Source organism: Dryobates pubescens, chromosome 27, assembly GCF_014839835.1.
Source record: "Dryobates pubescens isolate bDryPub1 chromosome 27, bDryPub1.pri, whole genome shotgun sequence".
Classification (NCBI taxonomy): Eukaryota; Metazoa; Chordata; class Aves; order Piciformes; family Picidae; genus Dryobates; species Dryobates pubescens.
In genome coordinates, this window is record NC_071638.1 from 5,469,263 (window position 1) to 5,492,258 (window position 22,996).

Here is a 22,996-nt window from a genome sequence, read left to right on the forward strand (position 1 = left end):
AAAGCCTATAGAGAGAGCCTTGGGCCTAATACTTTTGCTTTCCAGTTGCAGTTCTCAGTTATGCAGTCTCCAAGCGAAAGGAAAAAGCTGGGTACTTAGAATTTGTTTTTCAACTCACAACTAAATGTAACTGCAAAATCTGACATCCACATGACAGAGATTCTGAATACACTCAAATGTAATGTTCATCAGATACAAACACTGCTACTTTACAGACACAACTGTGGGGATAAAGCAAAGTCTAAGTTAATTAGCTATAGCATAGCCAAGAGTCAAAAGGGTAGCAAAAAGGTTCAATTTCAGAGCACTCAGACTCATGTTTCTATAATTATTAGTACTTAACAGTTTGAGTTATTTTTTTCCTTCAGCAACTCCTCTATTAAATGAAGTGGATTTTTGCAAATGAGACACTGCTTGTCTTTCAGTCACAGCATAATGTAGTCTGGGCAATAAATTCTTTCCTACTGTGTGCTTTGTAATTACAATTCCTCACTGATATCCTAACTCCACAGAGTAATACAAAATAATAAGTATTTATCTAGTGCCTGTGGATTTAAAATTTTCTTAATACTATTGAAGAAAAGCAGAAGTTAGCTGGTTTGAGAGCTCATGAAACATACCCAGACAAGGAGCAAGAGATTTCTTTTTACTGTTCCGCAGTAGCCCAGCATTCCAACTATGATGAGGAAACAGCAGACTGCAATCATGACCGGGTGCACCACAGGAAAGTAAGTCAAAATGACAGCCTCCTCCACCCTAAAAACCAATCAGAACTATAATCAAAAAAAAAAAAAGGCATAATCACACAAAAATGATAAAGAAAAATGTAATGTGGCTGTTAAACCAAAACTAGTGGATTAGCAGATGTGGTCTTTCCAGTGCCTTACACGTTTCACAGAAGTCTCTTCTATGTGGTTCTCAAGTCAACTGCTACCAGAAAGTAATGCATCATGCAAAACATCTTTGGAGTGAAGGCAACCTTCCTGTTCTGCACTTGCACAGTATGTAGCACAATGAGGCCATTTTATCACCAGGGTTCATAAGCACTGCTCCAATAAAACTAACAGTATTCCTAAATCTCTGGACTGAACAGAGTATTCAAAACTCAACAGCAATATAATACGGTAACGTGTTGTCAAAGGGCCAGAAATTGATCCCTGTCAGAAGAGAAACACACAGGCATAAAACAAGAATGAATTTCTATCTTTATCCCTTCTCTAATCTCAACTGATGCCAGAAGTAGTGGCAAAAACACACCTTTCAACAAAACAGTAATTAGCTCAACTGCAGACTTCTTAAGTCTAGAAATTCTAATTAGGAGACTTGCCATACAGAATGAGCGACACATACTGCAATCAATCACCCACACAGAATAATAGGTTTAAAGCACACTTTACCTTGTTTCTGCTGTTAAAGTGAGAACATTATTCAGGTAGTCTCTCATCCATGCAGAAACACCTAATACACTGATGGACATCAACTAAAAAGAAAAGATGGGAGTTATTTATCATGCATTTTAGAGAAATTGCAAGATAGTTCATAATTGATGGAAAGAATCAATCATCATCAGTAACATCTTTCATGCATGGGTTTATCTGAACAGCATACTGCTCCCAAAAGTGAACTTATATATGCTTAGAGGGAGTTTGCTGTCCAAGTGTTGAGGGAGACAGTGACAATCTTCTCTTCCAGTATGCATAATTAATGGTTGGAATACCTTCTCTCTCACTCAGTAATGACACTGCTGGCCCAAGTCCCACCACTGCAAAACGTACCACAGAAACCACAAGGAGGGTTTATGCTGCAAAGATTAGTGACTCTTTCAGGGCTCTCTGGTGACATCCACCAGCTTGTATGAAACCATGAGGCCATGCTCAGGCACACAGCCAGGGAAGAACAATCTGAAGCCCCATATAGTATATAATGGTACTGACACACTGACACGTAGGGGAGGGTGTTTGAGCGTGTTAAACTTACAAGAATGAAATCAAATTCAGATAAAGTCACACCGTGAACATTATGCCTCTGTTTCCTGAACTGTAAACTGACAACAAAACTCACTGCACTTCAGTTATAAGCCCTGAACCACCAAAGTGTTTGGGTACCCAACTGGAGAGGATAAGCACACTACACTCTCATCAGAACTGTTCCCGTAGCAAGTAAATCCCCAACACTGAACCCACCTAGAATTGTAACCATCTCAGCAGATCTGGATTTCTGTCACCTGATGCCATCACAAACTCCAGCACACTGGGATCAACTGCCAGAGGCTCTGGCCTCAGATTTTCTTGAGAAGTCACATCTGAATGATGGGGTCATACCATACCTGCCACACCCACCATGCTGTAGGGAAGGCAACACTAGAGGAAAAAGCACTCTTAACTGCACTTGTCTGTATATTTTGCACTAGACTAGGCAAGTCAGCATACCCTTCCTCCTGGAGGAGGGTCCACATAACTGCTGCAGTCACCCCCACCTTTGCACATCTCCCTGGCCCCAAGAGCAGCATGCTTCCTGCACACAGTGTAGAGGGAGCCCTGATCCCCAAAGAGAAAGTGAGAGCAGAGAACCACCAAGTTTTTCAACAAATTGGAGCAGTGTGGAAGAAAGGTTGATTTTGCATAGCTATGGAAGGCTATGGGGAAGATTTGCCTTTGCTCGAATTAGAGAAGGCTATGTTTAGTCTTTGACTTGGAGAAGAATGTAAACATCTTGTAACTGAAGGAGAGAAATTAGGCAGAATTTGGTTGGACGTGTTAAACACACATCCAACAACATGGGGCCACAACAAGCCCATGCAGAGCTACAGGCTGGGGTCAGAGTGGCTGGAGAGCTGCCAAACAGAAAGGGACTTTGGGGGTGCTGACTGACAGCCAGCTGAACATAAGCCAGCAGTGTGCCCAGGTGGCCAAGAAGGCCAATGGCATCCTGGCATGCAGCAAGAATAGCGTGGCTAGCAGGAACAGGGAAGTCATTGTGCCCCTGCACTCAGCACTGACCAGGCTATACCTTGAGTACAGTGTCCAGTGCTGGGCCCCTCAGTTTAAAAAGGACATTGAGACTCTTGAACGTGTCCAGAGAAGGGCAACGAGGCTGAGGAGAGGCCTTGAGCACAGCCCTGTGAGGAGAGGCTGAGGGAGCTGGGATTGTTTAGCCTGGAGAAGAGGAGGCTCAAGGGAGACCTTATTGCTGTCTATATCTATCTGAAGGGTGGTTGTAGCCAGGAGGGGCTCGGTCTCTTCTCCCAGGCAACCAGCACCAGAACAAGGGGACACAGTCTCAAGCTGTGCCAGGGGAAGTTTAGGCTGGAGGTGAGGAGAAAGTTCTTCACTGAGAGAGTCGTTAGCCACTGGAATGTGCTGCCCAGGGAGGTGGTGGAGTCAACATCCCTGGAGGTGTTCAAGAGGGGATTGGACATGACACTTGGTGCCATGGTTTAGTCATGAGGTCTGTGGTGACAGGTTGGACTTGATGATCTTTGAGGTCTTTTCCAACCTTGGTGATTCTGTGACTCAAACCAATGAAATCAGAAAAGTCACTATCCTCACTGACTGCTGCACACCCACTGCAGGCTACTTCTACCTTCAAAATTTCACAAGAAGTCCCAGTGGCTGTCCCATGCACATCCTGATGCACATAATAAGGGCACTGCCTTGGTGTTGGGTGGCTCCAGGGAGGGCCTTTGGTGCTTAGCATGCTGCAAGCATAGTCTTGAAAAATAGTGCACGCTACAAGTCCACTACATACACACACCTTTGACATTCTGTGGAATCTAGTTTGGCTGGTGAAACAGCAGGAGTAAAGAGTATTTTCAGTTGTGTTATTTGCAGGAAGCTGCAGGATCAAGGAAAAGAACATGACCAGAATGTCTTCCAAGGAGGTAGCTGTTGTTGTGGAGTTTATCAAGACAGCATCAGGCAAATAGAGCATTCTAACACAACAAGAGGTAAAGATGACTTCAAGCAGATAGCCTGCCTTCTTATGGTCAAAAGAAACAGATCATTTTGAACCATCTCCACATCTCCCTGTAAGGCCTGCTGATGCACACAGAGAAATTGCTAGCTTGCACTTCCACGCTGAATATAGTAAATTACTTAAGATAAATTTGTTGAATCTGCTTTACAGCAGTGGTGCTCAGGAGCGAGAATTCCATCAAAACCACACTCCTCAGCAACTTTTAATAAGAGCCAGATGGTCTTCCTACAAAAACTGTACCAGAAAAATGTTCACTGGCTAAACAATATTCTTTGTCCCATACTAGACTGGAGGGCTGCCTAGTCCCAGGTCTCCATTAGGAACTTGCAGGCTGTACTGGCTTGCTTTCAGCCTTCACTGAAGTGCCAGTAGGTTCCCATGCAGCAGTGAGAGGACGTAGGAAGAAGGACGTTGGAAGAAGGCAAGAGTTCAATTCTTCAGCAGAAGTAAGATACAGCAGGCAAAAGAGTCACCACAAGGATCCTGGTGCCTGCAGGTCATTCGGAAACAAAAGAGCAATCATGGAGCAATCAGCTAAAAGGCAGAAGGGACAGAAAGGACTGCACAGAAACTAAAAGAAATTAGAAGAGTCCCGACACTGAAAGAATCATTCAGTTTCCGAGTAGAAATTACTTGCCTACAATGACAAATCAGGAAGGAGGAGAACTTTCACTTCTGCTCTGTCTGCCCAAGTTGAGTTTTCTCTACCTATATATGTAGTTTTGCCCACATAAAATAAGTGAGGGGAAAGTCTCGGCACATTTATCTCCAAGCTGTGGTCCACACATGGCCACATGACTTCTGCAGAAATGATAAATGACTGTACCATGGGACATGGCTCCATTTACACTTATCAGGAGGAGGAGGAGAGGCTGAGGGAGCTGGGGTTGCTTAGCCTGGAGAAGAGGCTCAGGGGACACCTTATTGCTCTCTACAACTACCTGAAAGGTGGTTGTAGCCAGGAAGGGGTTGGTCTCTTCTCCCAGGCAACCAGCACCAGAATAAGAGGACACAGTCTCAAGCTGCGCCAGGGGAAGTTTAGGCTGGAGGTGAGGAGAAAGTTCTTCATGGAGAGAGTCGTTCGTCACTGGAATGGGCTGCCCAGGGAGGTGGTGGAGTCACCATCCCTGGAGGTGTTCAAGAGGGGATTAGATGTGGCACTTGGTGCCATGGTTTAGTCATGAGGTCTGTGGTGACAGGTTGGACTCGATGATCCTCGAGGTCTCTTCCAACCTTGGTGATACTGTGATACTGTCAAACTAGGGCAGCATAAAGAGAGGGCTCAGAAAAAGAACAGGCAAATATTCAATAAGTTCCTCTTGAGCAGAGAGGCCTGTGGAAGAGCAAACCATGATAATCTGAAAAAGTAATTCAGCAACAGGTTGATAATGAAAGGTGTATTTTGTAGCACATAACGCAACAAGTGCTTGGTAGCTCTTTGCTAGCAACGTGCTGGGGGAAAAAACCCAACTTCATCTCTTCTGATCAGCAAAAGAGAGCCTCTGGGCAGGAAAACTCTGCAGGATGAGAGATGTGTTTGCAGTACCAGACTACCCTGCGTAGTAACAACTGATGTTACTGACAAAAGATTACCAAGACTAACTCACACTTATCAATCGACTTGCTCACCTGCTCCACAACCACAATGAGAACACCATATGTATGCCTACATCCACTGCCTCCTGCTTATGATACAACTTGTGTATGTGTTGCCCTGTAGAACTCCTAAGCATCCTCAAGAGCCAGCTGACATTAACGAGGTGCTGGGCACCCACCACTTCACCTACAAGAGAAGCAGGCCTTCAGCCATCAGCACAGGAATTGCACTAACACCAGCAGCAAAACTCAGCCCATTTACTCAGTAGCCAGAACAGTAACAACCTCCCCAAAATCTCAGTGTGCATCCAAACCTACCAGCAAAGAACAGCAACCACATCGCTGCAATTCACTGTCATGCAATTTTCAAGGAGTCGTGGGCAGGGCAAGGCCCTGATTACATTTCCTCCTGGCTCATTTAGAGGATGGAATAAAGCTGGCCTTAAAGAACTGATAGCCCGTACTTCAGCCATTGTTTTGTAACTAAATTTGATGTAAGATACATCACAACACTGCATCAAGCAATCAGACAAATGGACACAAGTTTGTAAGAAGTAAATCTACCAAGATAATTCTCACCACATTAGCAGTTACATCAGTTCATAGTATCATAATATCAGTCAGGGTTGGATGGGACCACAAGGATCATCTAGTTCCAACACCCCCTGCCATGGGCAGGGACACCCCACACTAGATCAGACTGGCCAGAACCTCAGCCAGCCTGGGCTTAAACACCTCCAGGGATGGGGCCCCAACCACCTCCCTGGACAACCCATTCCAGGGCTTCACCACTCTCATGGGGAAGAACTTCCTCCTCACCTCCAGCCTGAATCTCCCCACCTCCAGCTTCATTCCATTCCCCCTAGTCCTAGCACTACCTGGTATCCTGAGAAGTCCCTCCCCAGCCTTCTTGTAGGCCCCCTTCAGATACTGGAAGGCCACAATGAGGTCACCTGGGAGCCTTCTCTTCTCCAGACTGAACAGCCCCAACTCCTTCAGTCTGTCCTCATAGGAGAGGTGCTCCAGCCCTCTGATCATCCTCATGGCCCTTCTCTGGACACCTTCCAGCACCTCCATATCCCTCTTGTAATAGGGGCTCCAGAACTGGATGCAGTACTGCAGGTGGGGTCTCAGCAGAGCTGAGTAGAGGGGGAGAATCACCTCCCTTGACCTGCTGGCCACACTTCTCTTGATGCAGCCTAGGATCTGATTGGCTTTCTGGGCTGCAAGTGCACACTGAGAGCTCCTGTTGAGCTTCTCATCCACCAGCACCCCCAAGTCTCTCTCCTCAGGGATGCTTTGCAGCCAGCCACTGCCCAAGAAGTTTACATCAAAGCTTCTCTGATGACAGCCAGTCTGCTATGCTGTAAACATAATATGATAGAAAGCAGTAAAACATGTTTATTTGTTGCAGCTGGCTGCACAAGTCACTCTGGGTTCCATTCTGAACTGTCACAGCATGTTATACAGCCATCAACGTGGCACTGAAGAGTTTACAAAGCTGCCTGCTGCCATACTTCATTTTCAATATTTTCACACTGATTAAACAAAGGCAATAAATTATATTTTTCTACACAAGCAATATGCATATCACAATAATGGATCACATTTCAAAACTAATATATAACAGAACATTTTGAAAGCTACTAGAGCTTTCTCAGACAACTAAATTAACAATAGCCAAAAAATGGACTCAAACTACTAGGAGTGGTCACTGCCAAGCATAGTTTAAATTGGTTTGGGAACTCTTTTACACAAGCTATGCAGAAAAAATGGAGATTAAAAAATAAGCTCTTATTTATTAGGTATATACATTTAGGCCTTTATTGTGGCAGTCCTACTCACAATGCCTTTGAGACTGCACCTAAACAAGAAAATAAATCTGAATTATCAACTAATAAATGACATTCATCAGCAAGTTTGCAGATGACACCAAGTTGGGAACAGATGTTAGTCAGTTAGAGGGTAGAAAGGCTCTGCAGAGGGACCTCGACCGACTGGACAGATGGGCAGAGTCCAATGGGATGGCATTTAACAAGTCCAAGTGCCAGGTGCTGCACTTTGGCCACAGCAACCCCATGCAGAGCTACAGGCTGGGGTCAGAGGGGCTGGAGAGCTCCCAAACAGAGAGGGACCTGGGGGTGATGATTGACACCCGCCTAAACATGAGCCAGCAGTGTGCCCAGGTGGCCAAGAGGGCCAATGGCATCCTGGCCTGTATTAGGAATAGTGTGGCCAGCAGGAGCAGGGAGGTCATTGTGCCCCTGGACTCTGCATTGGTTAGGCCACACCTTGAGTACTGTGTCCAGTTCTGGGCCCCTCAATTTAAGAAGGACATTGAGACTCTTGAACGTGTCCAGAGAAGGGCAACAAGGCTGGGGAGAGGCCTTGAGCACAGCCCTGTGAGGAGAGGCTGAGGGAGCTGGGGTTGTTTAGGCTGGAGAAGAGAAGGATCAGGGGTGACCTCATTGCCCTCTACAACTACCTGAAAGGTGGTTGTAGACAGGAAGGGGTTGGTCTCTTCTCCCAGGCAACCAGCACCAGAACAAGGGGACACAGTCTCAAGCTGTGCCAGGGGAGGTTTAGACTCGAGGTGAGGAGAAAGTTCTTCACCGAGCAAGTTGTTGGCCATTGGAATGGGCTGCCCAGGGAGGTGGTGGAGTCGCCGTCCCTGGAGGTGTTCAAGGGGAGATTGGACGTGGCACTTGGTGCCATGGTCTAGTTGTGAGGTCTGTTGGGACAGGTTGGACTTGATGATCCTTGGGGTCTCTTCCAACCTTAGTTATACTGTGATACTGTGATATGCTTTCTGTCTTTGAGAGAACAAGACAAACTGCTGTCACCATTTGCACATTTGCATTCTTTCATCACTTTTTTCGTTCAAACACTCCAACACCTTAATTTTTGACAATGAAAGTTCCTGTGCTTGAATTTAAGAGATTTTTTTTCCTTTCCCATTATTAAATCAGTGGAAACACTGAAAGTATCTTCCATATTAAAGAATCAGACACCATTCTTTTTGTTCTAACAGATGGAATAAACAACTTCAGGCCACACTCTGGTACTTGTACAAAATGCTGACTAGCAGCACTACAGAGCAACTTGCTTTGCAGAGAAAGGTTTCCAGCTCCAAAGGCTTAAATTCCAAGATATGACAATATTCATCACAATATGTCCTTTAATTTTAGGTGGAGAAAATTTTTCAGTTGAAATTGATTTGGGTAATCTGAGCTGTGACTTACCAAAAGCAAGATGGATAAATCAATACAAGGTCATGAACAGAGCGTGTTGCAGCACTTTCACATGATTTTCACAATTGGGTTCAATAATCAGCTCACTGAACAAACACTGATGACTCAGATCTCTAGATAAACAGACAACTGCATGTTTTTGGAAGGAGGGGAGTAAGAGAGAGGGACAGTGGGACAAGAGGTCTTGTTTTTCTGTATGACCTAGGAAAAACACTTAAATGTTCTGAGAAAGAAGGGTAGCCTATATAAAAGGAAATTTCTCTATCCCCTGCCAGTATACCTTTTATTCTACAGCCCAATATTCAATTTTAGCTAAGCTCCCTACACAGGGTTATGCCTTGGTCCCCTCCCACTTGCAAACAGCTGAAGCATGTCACTTATTTGCACTTTGAATCCGAGTTTGCTTGCACAGCTGCAACAGTGAGTTAATGACCTGCTCCACATTTCACATGGCCTGGAACTTGCACACTTTGCAATAAGGCAACTGCCAGAGCACTGACAGGCTGCTAATGGGTCACCCTCCCAGGAGAAACAAACAAGTTTTCAGCAGTTGGTTATGCAAGTCTTCTGCAGCAGCAGAGCATAAAGAACAAATACAAGCCCAAATATGCAAACAGGTCGATGTGCAGTTCATCTATCAGCTGGTTCTAATGAGTGTCAGACCCGCATATCGACTTCTGGGCTGTATAGCACAAGGGTACATTAAAAGCAGAGGGATAAGAAAGTGCATCTTACTTCAGCATCCATCCTTTCTGCGACTATCTAGGCACTGCACTTCTTGTTGGGACATGATTAGTGCCACTTTCCCTCAAAAGTAAGCATTTCACTGTCAAGAGACCTTCTGCCTTTAGGGAAGCAGAGGCATGTGCTGCTGATTGTGGGTAATTTGCAGCAATGCTCAGAGGTCAAGTTTCCAGATCCCTATCACAAGCCATACACCACTGTCAAGATGATATGCCTTCACATAGTAAGCAATGTACTCTTGCTTCTGTAAGAGCTTGCTTTTGTTCACAAGCAGCAGCCAACTCCACAGATGGCAGGTAAATTATTTTTAAACCCAGGGTATGTAGCGGGAAGACTCCTATGAGAAAAGGATAGGTACCTCCCACGTGGGACCTACACAGCTGGTTGTGGGTACATCACTTAGCTTTCCTGTTTTACACATATGCACACAAAGATTACTAAAATCATTCTGCACTTTATACATTCCTATAAAACTGCATCGAATTAAACTCTCTCCTATACCTGGGAAAAGAGCTACAGAAGATTTAAAAAACCTGATATTATTCCTATGACCTTTGCCTAATCCCTAGTAGGGACTTGAGATGGAAAATGTTCTCAGTAAAGCAGCAGTGCCTGAGGACTCATGAATAATTGGGCACCTATCTTCTGCAGAGATGCTAATTTGAAGAAGAAAGAAAAATGCAAGTACCTGCAAGCCAGATGGATCTTCACAGATCTGCTGGAGATCGTGGCTTACTGGTATAAGCAGTTTCCCTTGAGCTATTGGCTCAAATCTGGTGAGCACATGTTTGTACCTTCAACCTCAAAGCAGATTCAGTGAGCTCCACACAGTTAATCATGAGGATTACACCAAAAAATGACTGTGGATGCACTTATGTCTGAATGCCAATTCAGAATCATATTAATGTCATCTCCAAAATTAGGGCAGAGTTTATTCTTTCCTTTCCATCATGACACTAAGCCACTCTCTTTTTCAGGACCACTGTGTAAAGACTCATCTACCAACATGTCAAAGCTGTGTCACCTATGAAGAAACACATGGGAGGGTTATATTGGGATAGACACCAAGTTGACTTATGACTGAACTCTATTTTGTTAGGACACAGTCTGGTAAAGTAATCATGCTACATAAATGATGCAGTCTAGAGACACCAAAAAGTAAGAGTTCTCAAAGACCAAAACTAAAATTAGAATAGAACAGACCAGGTTGGAAGAGACCTTCAAGATCATTGTGTCCAACCTATCATCCAACATCACCTAATCAACTAAACCATGGCACCAAGCACCCCATCAAGTCTCCTCCTGAACACCTCCAATGATGGTGACTCCACCACCTCCCCAAGCAGCCCATTCCACTGGGCAATCACTTTCTCTGTATAGAACTTCTTCCTAACCTCCAGCCTAAACCTCCCCTGGCACAGCTTGAGACTTTTGTTCTGGTGCTGGTTGCCTGGCAGAAGAGACCAACCTCTGCCTGTTTACAACCTCCCTTCAGGTAGTTGTAGACAGCAATAAGGTCACCCCTGAGTCTCCTCTTCTCCAGGCTAAGCAACCCCAGCTCCCTCAGCCTCTCCTCATAGGCCTTGTGCTCCAAACCCCTCCCCAACTTTCTTGCCCTTCTCTGGACACACTCCAGCAAGTCAACATCCTTCCTAAACTGAGGGGCCCAGACCTGGACACAGTACTCAAGGTGTGGCCTAACCAGTGCAGTGTACAGGGGCAGAATGACCTCCCTGCTCTTGCTGGCCACACTCTTCCTGATGCAGGCCAGGATGCCATTGGCCCTCTTGGCTGCCTGGACACAGTGCAGGCTTATGTTCAGCCTACCATCAACCAGCATCCCCAGGTCCCTCTCTGCCTGGCCACTCTCCAGCCACTCTGACCCCAGCCTGTAGCTCTGCATGGGGTTGCTGTGGCCAATGTGCAGAACCCGGCACTTGGATGTGTTCAATCTCCTGCCCTTGGACTCTGCCCATCTGTCCAGCCTGTCGAGGTCCCTCTGCAGAGCCTCTCTACCTTCCAGCAGATCAACTCCTGCCCCCAGCTTGGTGTCATCTGCAAATTTACTGATGATGGACTCGATGCCCTCGATGCCCTCATCCAGATCATCAATAAAGATGTTAAAGAGCACAGGGCCCAGCACTGATCCCTGGGGCACACCACTAGTGCCTGGCTGCCAGCTGGATGTGGCACCATTCACCACCACTCTCTGGGCTCGGCCCTCCAGCCAGTTCCTAACCCATCGCAGTGTGCTCCCATCCAAGCCATGGGCTGACAGCTTGGTCAGGAGCTTGCTGTGGGGGACAGTGTCAAAGGCCTTGCTGAAGTCCAGGTAGACTACATCCACAGGCCTCCCCACATCCACCAGGCAGTCACCTGATCATAGAAGGAGATCAGGTTGGTCAGGCAGGACCTGCCCTTCCTAAACCCATGCTGGCTGGGAAATTAATTCTGGGTTTCAAACTAACCCAACAGCTTGTTCTGCTGAACACATTCCTACAAAAGACACCATATTCCCATTGAAACTGCCATCATTCCTAACAAAATCAGGTTTCAATTACACATGCAGGCTCTAGAATCAGAGCATAGTAGCCTAAAATGAACCCCATGTTTACACTGCTCTAGGTACCCAGTCAGGCAGCATTCATTTCAGTGGATATCATTAAGTCGTTCCAAGTATCTACAGATCCCACCAACATGTTTGGAACTTGGAAAGCAGCAGAAACACCACCTCTATGAGAATTTGGATCCAGGGAAAGGATAGACTGATTTCTTTAGGTCACAGTAGATTTGAGAAATGAAGCAAAAAACCCTGCAAGATTCAATAGATACATTTGAGGTTGGAAAAAGAAGGAAACACAATATCATTGCTTCCAACCACCCTTAGTTTTTCCTTGCACAACATTAATATTTCCTTGCTCAGAATTCTCAGGTGGTACACACTATACATCAAAAATTAGATTAAGTATTCAAACTCAAATGAAAACTAATTGGGTCCTTGCTTTCATTTTATGTGGGGTTTTTGTTCAGAAGCATAAATTCAAGATAAATGCAAAGCAATTTCTACTACCTGCCAGGAGGGTTTATTGGCCCTCAAATATAGTTCAAATCAGATGGTACTGCTATGTACCTGAAGGAAAGCTTAGGCACAGCTCAGTAGAAACAGCATATCCCCAGGCAGAAAAACCTCACAAGGTGCAGGATGTGGCTTGGCTCAAACATCCAGTGACACTATTAATCATTGGTTAAGAGATCCTTATCAACTATGACACAGCCATATGCAATTTACAACCTTCATTTGCCCAAGACACTGTAGTCCAGTCATTCTTAATTACAAGCAACAGAACAGCAGCTGCTCCTCCTTTCTGCCCCACATGCTCATCAGAAAAAGAGAGGGGGGGAAAGCTGGCAGTTTTCTCAAGACAGAAAGCCTATACAGGCTTTTACCTTCATGTTAGCTGTATTTTGAGAATTTTGGTGACTTGATTATTTGTTTTGGTTGGTTGGGTTTTTAAAGGAGGAAATTGACAAACATGGTTGTGCTGCTTTGACTTATATCTACTGTCACAACCTGCAATGACTGCCGTCCTTGGATAGCCTCCTGTGATACGCCTGTGTCATTATTATGGGCTGACCATATTCTGCAACTGAAGGTCTCTCCAGCATAGGGACTCACAAAGTTGGTTTAACTGGGAAAGGGACCACAGGGAAGTAGAGAAAGACAACAGCAACATTGTAAAATAGTGTGAGGAGGATTGCTGTGATGACAAGTTATGTCATCATGAATGAAGATGCTCATGTTACATTCATGACTACTACTGAGCTGGAACAGTGTCAGGAGCTTGCTAACACAGAAGGGCCCCACCAGAAGAGAAGACCCTGCAGTCTCCTAAACTGCATTAAATATGCTTGGAGAGCTATCAAAACAACATCTCTCCCCAAGCCCTGGCACATGCTGTCTGGAGACATTAAAGACCATTATTGCCCCCAAGAACTGGAAATTAAGAAGTGCTAGGACCATGTTTTCTATCAAGCACCACTAAAACAATCTGCTCAGTTAAGCACTGAATACTGTGCATGCAAACCGTGAAGTTTTGGAGGTCACTTTTTATAAGGTTGCCCAGAATGTAATAAGCTGAAAACAGCAGTGTTACAGACTGTAAGATGAGAAACCTGCAGAAAGCAAGTTGGGTCTCTCAGTCTCATTAATTACTTTAAGAAGTGATGCTCTTTTATACATGATGATGGCAGAAGTACGAAACCAACTGAACTGCAGGATTTAGGCTGAAGGATATTACTCATACTGGGCATTGGCAGAAAAAAAACCACCACAAAAAACAACAACAAAACCCCAAACACCTTTATGAAATCCAAAGACTGAGGAGGTTCTGCAACTCCCATTGCTCTGAAACAGACATCTTGCAGTCAGATGCATGGTTTAATTGGTCTTGGAAACAGCTTTCAGAAGAGTATCATCAGATCTATTACCAGTCAGTCATTTAATCAACATCAATTACAGCACCGACAACAGGTTTATTCCCACCTCAGAAGAAAGTATCTTTCACAATCTGCTTCAAGTTGCAGGTCCAGAAGTACCAATCCATTCACAAATCCAGTGTTTTTTCAGTAAAGGCAGTACATTTATTGGTTGTTGATCAAAAGAGGATGAATCACTAAAACACAGCCTTGGGCATGTTGACTATTTATGAATTATTTACAGCTAAGGAGTCTTCAGGCCAAAAATGACAAAAAGCACACTAAATAACACTGCCTGCCTCTCTCTCATGCAGGCACATCACCTTGTCCACCATTCCACATCACAGCTCATCAGCTGAGCCCAGGGAAAAGAAAACAATGCTTTCTATCTAAACAGGCAGCATACAGCTATACACCTATGAGCAATGCTCTGGAGAAGCTACAAGAATGGCAGCAGAGGAGCAACAAGTTCTCTCACTTCTCTGATTCTGTAGGCTCTGATACTGATCAACTTATGAAGCCTTCTGCAGCACCTACCTGCATCTTTTCATTGGTATTGATGTTCAGATTAGCCAGTTTTGTTATGCATAAAATAGAATAGAATTAACCAGGTTGGAAGAGACCTTGGAGATCGAGTCCAACCTATCACCCAACACCATCTAATCAACTAAATCATGGCACCAAGCACCCCATCCAGTCTCTTCCTAAACATCTCCAGTGATGGTGACTCTACCACCTCCCTGGGCAGCACATTCCAATGGCCAATCACTCTTTCTGGGAAGAACGTCTTCCTAACGTTCAGCCTAAACCTCCCCTGGTGCAGCTTGAGACTGTGTCCTCTTGTTCTGGTGCTGGTTGCCTGGGAGAAGAGACCAAGCCCCACCTGGCTACAACCTCCCTTCAGGTAGTTGTAGACAGCAATAAGGTCTCCCCTGAGCCTCCTCCTCTCCAGGCTAAGCAACCTCAGCTGCCTCAGCCTCTCCTCATAGGGCTTGTGCTCCAAACCCCTCCCCAGCTTTGTTGCCCTTCTCTGGACACGCTCCAGCAACTCAATGTCTGCCCTCACCAGGCTTGCAGTGACAAATGCTGGAGTCCCAACATATACACACTGGGACAGCTTGAACTCTAAAGGTTGAAAATCAGAACAAACCAGGTTGACTACTGGCTCTTGCACAGTTTTTCATTAGGACTTTAAAAGCTTCAAGACCCCCAGCTTGGAGGAGAAAGCAATCCTTTTGGCACATAGGGTTAGACCTATAACTGGACACCACCACAGCCAAACAAGGAGAGAATGCCACGGTATTCTAGTCAGGACCCTCAGTCAAACCACGATTTTAAAAAGTCAACACAAGCTTTTTGCACATCTTCACTGTCTTCAGCCAAACACTGACAACTGACACAGCCACTGGGCATGTTATCAACAGGCTTAAAGTCATTTAAAGGCAACAGCCCTTGGGAAGGAAGTAAGCAAGAAAAACAAAAAACTGTCCAAGAGCAGGCTTAAAGGAAACCACATATATGCATCCCAAATCAGAAGGTCTGAACAGCATCACTCCTATTTTTACACATTAGGACAAGAACCCACCATGCTCAGGATGAATGTGGCTGCAGATTCTCAAGGGGCTGATCTAATCTAAACTTTCTGACATCCGGCCCATAACCTGGACTAGTACTTATCCAAATAAGCATTAACATAAACAACAGGCAATCTAAAGCTTTCTAAATGGAAGGAGAGACAGCAAGGCGAAATCACTGCCCCCATGCCCACACCAGTAGTTATGTACCTGCTGCCAGAGGAACTTGTCACAACAAAACTTTCCCTGGGGTCACATGCTCTGACACTCAGAAAAGGCAGCAGCTAAACTCCCACTAAGCCTAACAGGAGAAGAATCAAGTTCTGATAGAGGAGGAGACATGGCAGATTTCACTACAACAAGCAGCCAGTGGCAGATTTGTATTTAGCTGTTAAATATAGCATAGCATAGCACAGCACCAGACCAGACCAGACCAGGTTGGAAGAGACCTTCGAGATCATCAAGTCCAACCTATCATCCAACACCATCTAATCAACTAAACCAAGGCACCAAGCACCCCATCTAGTCTCTTCCTAAACACCTCCAGTGATGGCGACTGCACCACCTCCCCGGGCAGCACATTCCAATGGGCAATAACTCTATGAAGAATTTATTCCTAACATCCAGATTAAACCTCCCCTGGTGCAGCTTGAGACTGTGTCCTCTTGTTCTGATGCTGGTTGCCTGGAAGAAGAGACCAGGCCCTGCCTGGCTAAAACTTCCCTTCAGGTAGTTGTAGACAGCAATAAGGTCTCCCCTGAGACTCCTCTTCTCCAGGCTAAGCAATCCCTCAGCCTCTCCTCATAGGGCTTGTGCTCCAGACCCCTCACCAGCCTTGCTGCCCTTCTCTGGACACATTCCAGCAACTCAACATCTTTCCTAAACTGAGGGGCCCAGAACTGGACACAGGACTCAAGGTGTGGCCTAACCAGTGCAGTGTACAGGGGGATAGGAACAGATAAAAAGCAGTAAGAGGTTTTTTCACACACACTTTCCTTCAAAAAAGTCTGATGTAACTGCAATAGATTTAACTACACACACCCCACACACACATTCTGTTTCTTACCACAAAGTTCTGGCAGGCTTGGGTTATTTTGCTTATTTATTTGGTTTGGACCAAACCATAGCCTTCATCCCCTTTGTAAAACACAGAGAACTCCAAATGGGCTGGTTGATTTTTCAGCTGAATTCCAACAAAGTTCATTTTATAAACCTTATGGAAGAGAACCTTTAATTCTTTGCAACACCTGTAGTTCAAGCCATCTGCTATACTGACATTTATTATTTAACTACAAATTTACATGCTTCAGCACTACACAGACCCCACCTTGCTACTTGGGTCCCATTTCCCATTCCCTTGGGTGCTGGTCTCACACAAACACAGTATGGTCCTGGTACGGGTTAGAAGGGCCCTCCAGAAATCATCTAGTCCAACACCCTGCTAAAAGAGGTATGCCTACATCGGGTTGCACAAGAGTACATCCAGGTGGGTTTTGAAAGTCTCTGGAGAAGGAGCCTTTCTTACCTCTCTGGGTAGCCCATTCAAATGCTCTGTCACTCTCTTAAGTAAAGAAGTTTTTCCTTAAATTCAAGTGAGACCTTCTGTGTTCTTTCTGGTTTTTATCCATTGCCCCTTGTCCTATCATTGGGCACCACTGCAAAGAGCATGGGGCTAGGGCTAGGCTCTTGACCTCCACTCTTTAGAAATTCATATGCATTGGTAAGATCCACCCCCCTCAGCCTTCTCTTTTTCTGCCTAAAGAGCCACAGGTCTTTCAGCCTCAACTAGGAAGACTGATTACATGCTTTGTAATTTGTATTTTGGAGACAAGCATGAGAAGTTCCCATTTTCTTCCCTAGAACTTTCTTTACACCATCACAGACTCAAAAGACCCTTTTTCCTATTAAAAAGATAAAATAAAAATCACATGCTTGAGGTAAAGGTTATTTCAGATGTCATTACTTAAATGGCAGCAAAATCTAAAGTATGAGAAGTGATTTCTAGCCATGAATGATTTTGGTCACGTCCAATTTTGGACACGAGTTAAGATTGGACAAATTTAACAGTAGCACCACATTACAGACATAGTCAGTAATGTTCTACTGCCTAGCTCGAAGCTGCTGTGTAGCTCCATGCTTGAGGTCCACGACAGGAGAAACAAGTAACAAAACAATGAAAAGTAGGAAGGCACAATTTGATACGTAAAGGAACTTAAAATTTGAGCAAAGAGGGGGGAGACATTTAAATCTCCCAGGTGGAACCTTGATCTCTCTAGAGAGGAACAGCAACACAACACACTAGCCCCTTCCAAAGATAAAAGCAGGCTTTCCTGTACAAGGAAAGCATCCCAGGACTGAGAAATTAAGAACTCAGTTGCAGCAGCATGACCTCTATCACCACACGACAGATCAGCAGAAACAGGGTCAGGGTATAACCTCATATGTAACCTGAGTACCACCTAAATGGCTTATGCAACCATCAAAAGTTGCCACTGAATTATAAATCGGATGGGACAACACAAGCAATTGGCATGGAGAGCAAGGGAAAAGAGCAAACTAAGTTTATGGGTCAAATGAGTGAGCTAAGGTGTGAATGAGAACTGTTAAGTACAGCTTGAGGCAGAAATCATGGAAATCAGTGAACAGGTGAATAGCAGGAGGACAGGATGTTTTCAACCATGTGGATGTCCATAAACTCAGCTTAATTAATAGCATATGTGTGAAAATCCAAACTTGAACTAAGGCCAGCTGAACCCAGACAATCTTAATCTTAAAAGAAAACACAGGGGTTTATATTCTGTACAGTATTCAATGAAAATTATGTATGATGTGAGAAACAATTACTCAAAGTTTTTTTTTAGATAAAGATTTCCTCGTCTCCTATTAAGGCGCTTTCTTCCTACACGCACTACAGAAATGTGTTTCTTGTCTCTATTAAACACAACCTACAAAGCTACATACTTTCAACCCATTTCCTGATCATTTGCATTATACAAGAAGTATCATTCTGCACAAAACGCTGTTTCACAGTTTTCTCTCTCATTCTGCTCTCTTAATTTTCAGCAACTATGGGACTTAATCTCAACTCTATTATAAACTAAACTTGGTCCCAGCCACGTACTGTCCCGTCATCACGCAAGTCTACAGCATCTTAGCAGTCACCCATTGAGCATGGTTGTGGGATATCATGCCTTTCACCCTTTCCTTCTCTTACACTCATCCAGCATAAATCTTATAGAATCATAAAATCAGTAAGGTTGGAAGAGACCTCAAAGATCATCAAGTCCAACCTGTCACCCAACACTTCATGACTACTAAACCATGGCACCAAGTGCCATGTCCAATCCCCTCTTGAACACCTCCAGGGATGGTGACTCTACCACCTCCCTGGGCAGCACATTCCAATGGCTAACAGCTCCCTCTGTGAAGAACTTTCTCCTCACCTCCAGCCTAAACTTCCCCTGGTGCAGCTTGAGACTGTGTCCTCTTGTTCTGGTGCTGCTATAGTCAAGCAGATTTAATTTTGTGCAGTTGAGGACTCTGACCAATCTCAATCATGCTGTTTGTCCAGAGCTGTGAAAGTTTAGGAGCAAGTGCTGATCATACCCACTTATGCTGGTGAGCAAGAAAGCCTGTTCCTACACAAATACAGCTTTGACTGAAATGCAGAAAACAAATAAGAAATCACCCCCTGACCTTGCCTGCTAGCTAGGATCTAGCCAATGAAAGCACAGAAAAGACTCGGCAAAGCCTCCAAAAAGCAACTGACTGCTCAGATACCTGTGAGAGCTTGAGAGTTCAGCTCGGGACACGGGATGCTCTGAAACTGAGTCAGGAAGTCACAGCCAGCCGTGGATGTTTCCCTCTCTACATATTATATGCACACAAATTCACGGGTGTATTTATAACACCCGGTCAAAATCAAGTATCGTTTTACTTCCAAATAGTTTCCAAACAAGTTGGACTGTTGGGGTTTTTTTTCTGTTTTCCAGTGACCGGTATTCCCTTATGGGAACGTATGGAGGTACACACCAAAGCAGGCAACTTCCATCCACCGGCCGTGCGCCCCGCCACCCGCCCTCAGGTCGCCACCTGCTCGGACGGCGGCGGCGGGAGCCCATCCATGCTGGGCCCGCTCCGCTTATCTCCACTCACCCAGAAGAGCAGGTTGAGGGCGTAGAGCAGGCAGCGCAGACACTTCACCGAGTCCTCCCTGGCCATGGCGAACCCCCGCGGGAGACAGCCCCATCCTATCACCACATTCTCCCTCCCGAGGCTGGGAGGCCAGAGGTCTGCAGAAGAAGAGGTGGAGAGGGACCGTGCGAGTCCTTCCAGCCGAGGAACCAGCGCGCAGGTGGACGCCGCAGCGCGGAGCTCAGCCGCGGGACAGCCCTGAGACCGGCCCCACCCGAACGGGAGTGGCCAAGCGCCACGGGGACTCCCGCGGCGCCCACCGGTCACCCACTTCGCAGCCTCCCTTCTCCTCCCGCCCCACCCTCCGCTCCCGGAGATACCGATGGGCCAGATTTATTAATAAAACTTTGCACAGGGGAGAATCCGCGGGCTGTCCAGGGACCAAAGCGGTGCCAAGGATAGAGGAGGCACGGTCCGGGAGCGCTGGCTCCCTCCCAGCCCGGGAGGGGCACGCTGTCCCGTGGAGGGCGGCCGGAGAACAGCGGCCACTTACCGCCCGGGCTCCCCCCTCACTCACTTGCTCCAGCGTGGACTCATCGGGACGGGGCGAGGCAGCGCAGCGCACAGCCGCAGCGCCCATGCCCGACGGTGCGGACGCTGCCTGCGGCGGGACGCTGAGACGACGGTCCCAGCGGCTGCCCCCAGCCCCTGCGCCCCCGCCCGCAGCGCTCCGCCGAGCGCGGCGGCGGCCAGCTGCACCGACACCGCCGCGCATGCGCCGCCTCCCGCTGCCGACACCCGCCGGGTCCTAGCGCCGCGGCCGTGCATCCCGCCCCGTCAGGGCCCCCCGGGGTGAGAAAGGCCTTGCGGAGCCCGACCCGCTGACGGACGGGAGCAGTTATGAGGTGTTCATTGAAGCACCTACCGACTGTGGAAACGGATCTGCGGAGCTCAGTGTAAATGGCAGCTCACGGCATGGGGAAGTTCCACTGGAAGGGACCGTGGGTTTCCTCCCGGGGAGTGCACCCGGTAGGGTGGGTTTGGCCCTCGGCCTCAGGGGCTAAGCCCGAAGGGGCTATCCCCAGAAACGCATTCCCGCTGACAGACAGTCAGGCCCAACAAGCCCAACTCTGGTGGCGGTTGCTTTGCTTTTCTTTTTCCCTTCAGGGAAGACATTAAGCAATGGGCTTGGACAAGCCGCAGCTTATGGCTTGTTGGCCCAGAGTGGGAAATTCCTCACAAAACGTGGGGGTGTTTGCAAGATTTCACAGGCATTTCACGAGGTCTCACCGCTGTTGCGTTGGACATTGAACTGTGACATCGAGCCCCAGTCTGGTCGTTAAAAGCCTGGCACCTGCTCCCCACAGCTAAGCAGCAAATTTGGAAGCGCGACCATATTGGAGATAAATCATTCCTGAAATGGGCAAAATCTGCAGTTTCATTATTTTATTTTATTTTAGCAACATGACTATTGATTTGCCTTGTACTGTGCATAGCACAGAGGCCACAGGTAAGCTGAAGAAGTCATCCTAGCTCGGAAATCTGTTCAAGTGTGATTAGGGTGGTAATTTTCTACTGCCATGTGTGTTGGTCTCACCACTTGGTCTTGCCTTCTCAGTGTGTTACTGGATTATAATGGACTTTAATCCTGTCTGCTTATTTTAGCTCTTTCTCAGATTTTTCTCCAGCTTTGTCTACTCCTTAGTCTAGATTCAGACTTAGTTTCCTTTTCTTTGTTCCTTGACCCCTTTACCCTAAAGCCCTCCTGTGCTTATCTCTCTTTTTCTGCGCTTTGCTTGGTACCCTCCTTAACTTCTTCAGAGTCTGGTTTGCCTTGCTTTTAAACCTGGTTCTGATTGTCTGTCCCTTTCAAAAGAAAGAATTGTGTTACAAGAGTTACATGCAGACTAGCAAAGAATTTTCTATCAATGCATACAAAGCTCTTGCAGTGCCACTATCACAAAAATCAGAAGAAAATACTGACAAATGTTTCTTAACTAGAAGAGGAAATGATCATTAGTACATGCTATATAAAGACTGATTCAACAACTGCTAGTGAAAGATGAGAAAGAGTAAAAAGGGATGTAAGGCATGAAATCTAGCTGTTGTGAGAGCAAAGAAAAATCTGTTTCTTGAAGCACTGGAAACAGTTACTTGAAAACACCAACTCCAGATACTTATGCTTATCGCTGGGGCTGCTGGTGAGGTCTCACTCTGGCTTTAATTTCCACAGTTTTATGCCACTGGTAATGAACTGGGGCAGAAAGACTATTCAGGTGCATTTATCCCTCCTCAAAGTAAAATAGAGATGAATGGACATAAATTTCCATGCAACAACAATTTTATGCCACATTTATGGAAGTAAAAAAGGTAGTAAAGAGTACTCAAGAATGTTGCAGGTATGTGGTGTGTGAAGGTTTTTCTTCCTTGAAATTTGCTAAGCTCTAACTGCTATTTTGATTCTCTTTTCTGAAATCAAAAGCCCCTCCAGGAAGTGTAGCATGCCACATTACTGAATATTATTAATTCCATACCTAAATAAGGCAAACTGAGCTAAGACAGCTCCTGCTGAAAGGTGACATTGTACATTCATTGTGCTGTTTACATACCATTCATTCCTCTTATTGCTGAAGACTTCACATGAGCACAGTCAGAGAAACAGATCTTGAACAGGTACAGTATTTCCAGTGAACTCATGCCAGTTTACAAAAATAGTTTCATTTTACAACTGAGCCTTAGCTGAGGACAACAGTCTTTTGTAAACCAACATTAAAAATGGTTGAGATTGTGTTTGTGTTCTTGATTTTTCCTTGGGAGAAAACAAAACTCTCTGAGCATTTTATTGAAAAAAATAATAATAATAAATTAAAAATAATCGATAAGGAATTTTCTTACACCCAGTGTTTTTATTTTAAACATGCCTAAAGTGGCAAAGAAATTCTTTTACTGGTTTCAGATAGTATTTGGCCTAGAGGTCAACAGTTCCTAGTGTATAAGGAATCTGAGGAAGGAAATTAAAACCCCATCCTTTCAGATCTTTTCCTTGTTAAAAATCCTACTGAAAATGACCCGTCAAGATTTTGTGTTACTGAGTTTCCATTCTTTGAGGTCTTTGGTCATAGGATCCTCTGACACTCATTTTTTAAAAGTCTCTTACAATAACACCAACACAAACACAAAGGAGGATCCTCTAGTTGCTTAGACATTTACTCTGTCATTTTGCTGTTAGCTAAATGGTTGTTTGCC

The 22,996-nt window shown here is 45.6% G+C and overlaps 1 protein-coding gene across 1 annotated transcript in view; it reads right to left on the minus strand.

Moving 5' to 3' along the window:
* The window catches only part of TSPAN12 (tetraspanin 12), a 59,284-nt gene extending 38,775 nt beyond the window's left edge, over positions 1–20,509 (minus strand). Inside the window, exons 1-4 of the mRNA XM_054173908.1 lie at positions 20,328–20,509; positions 19,772–19,908; positions 1,398–1,480; positions 621–756 (exon numbers count right to left, since the gene is read on the minus strand). Of these exons, the coding sequence (XP_054029883.1) occupies positions 621–756; positions 1,398–1,480; positions 19,772–19,837 (285 nt within the window). The 5' untranslated portion in view covers positions 19,838–19,908; positions 20,328–20,509. The remainder of the gene's footprint in view (positions 1–620; positions 757–1,397; positions 1,481–19,771; positions 19,909–20,327) is intronic.
* Between the last annotated feature and the right edge of the window lie 2,487 nt (positions 20,510–22,996).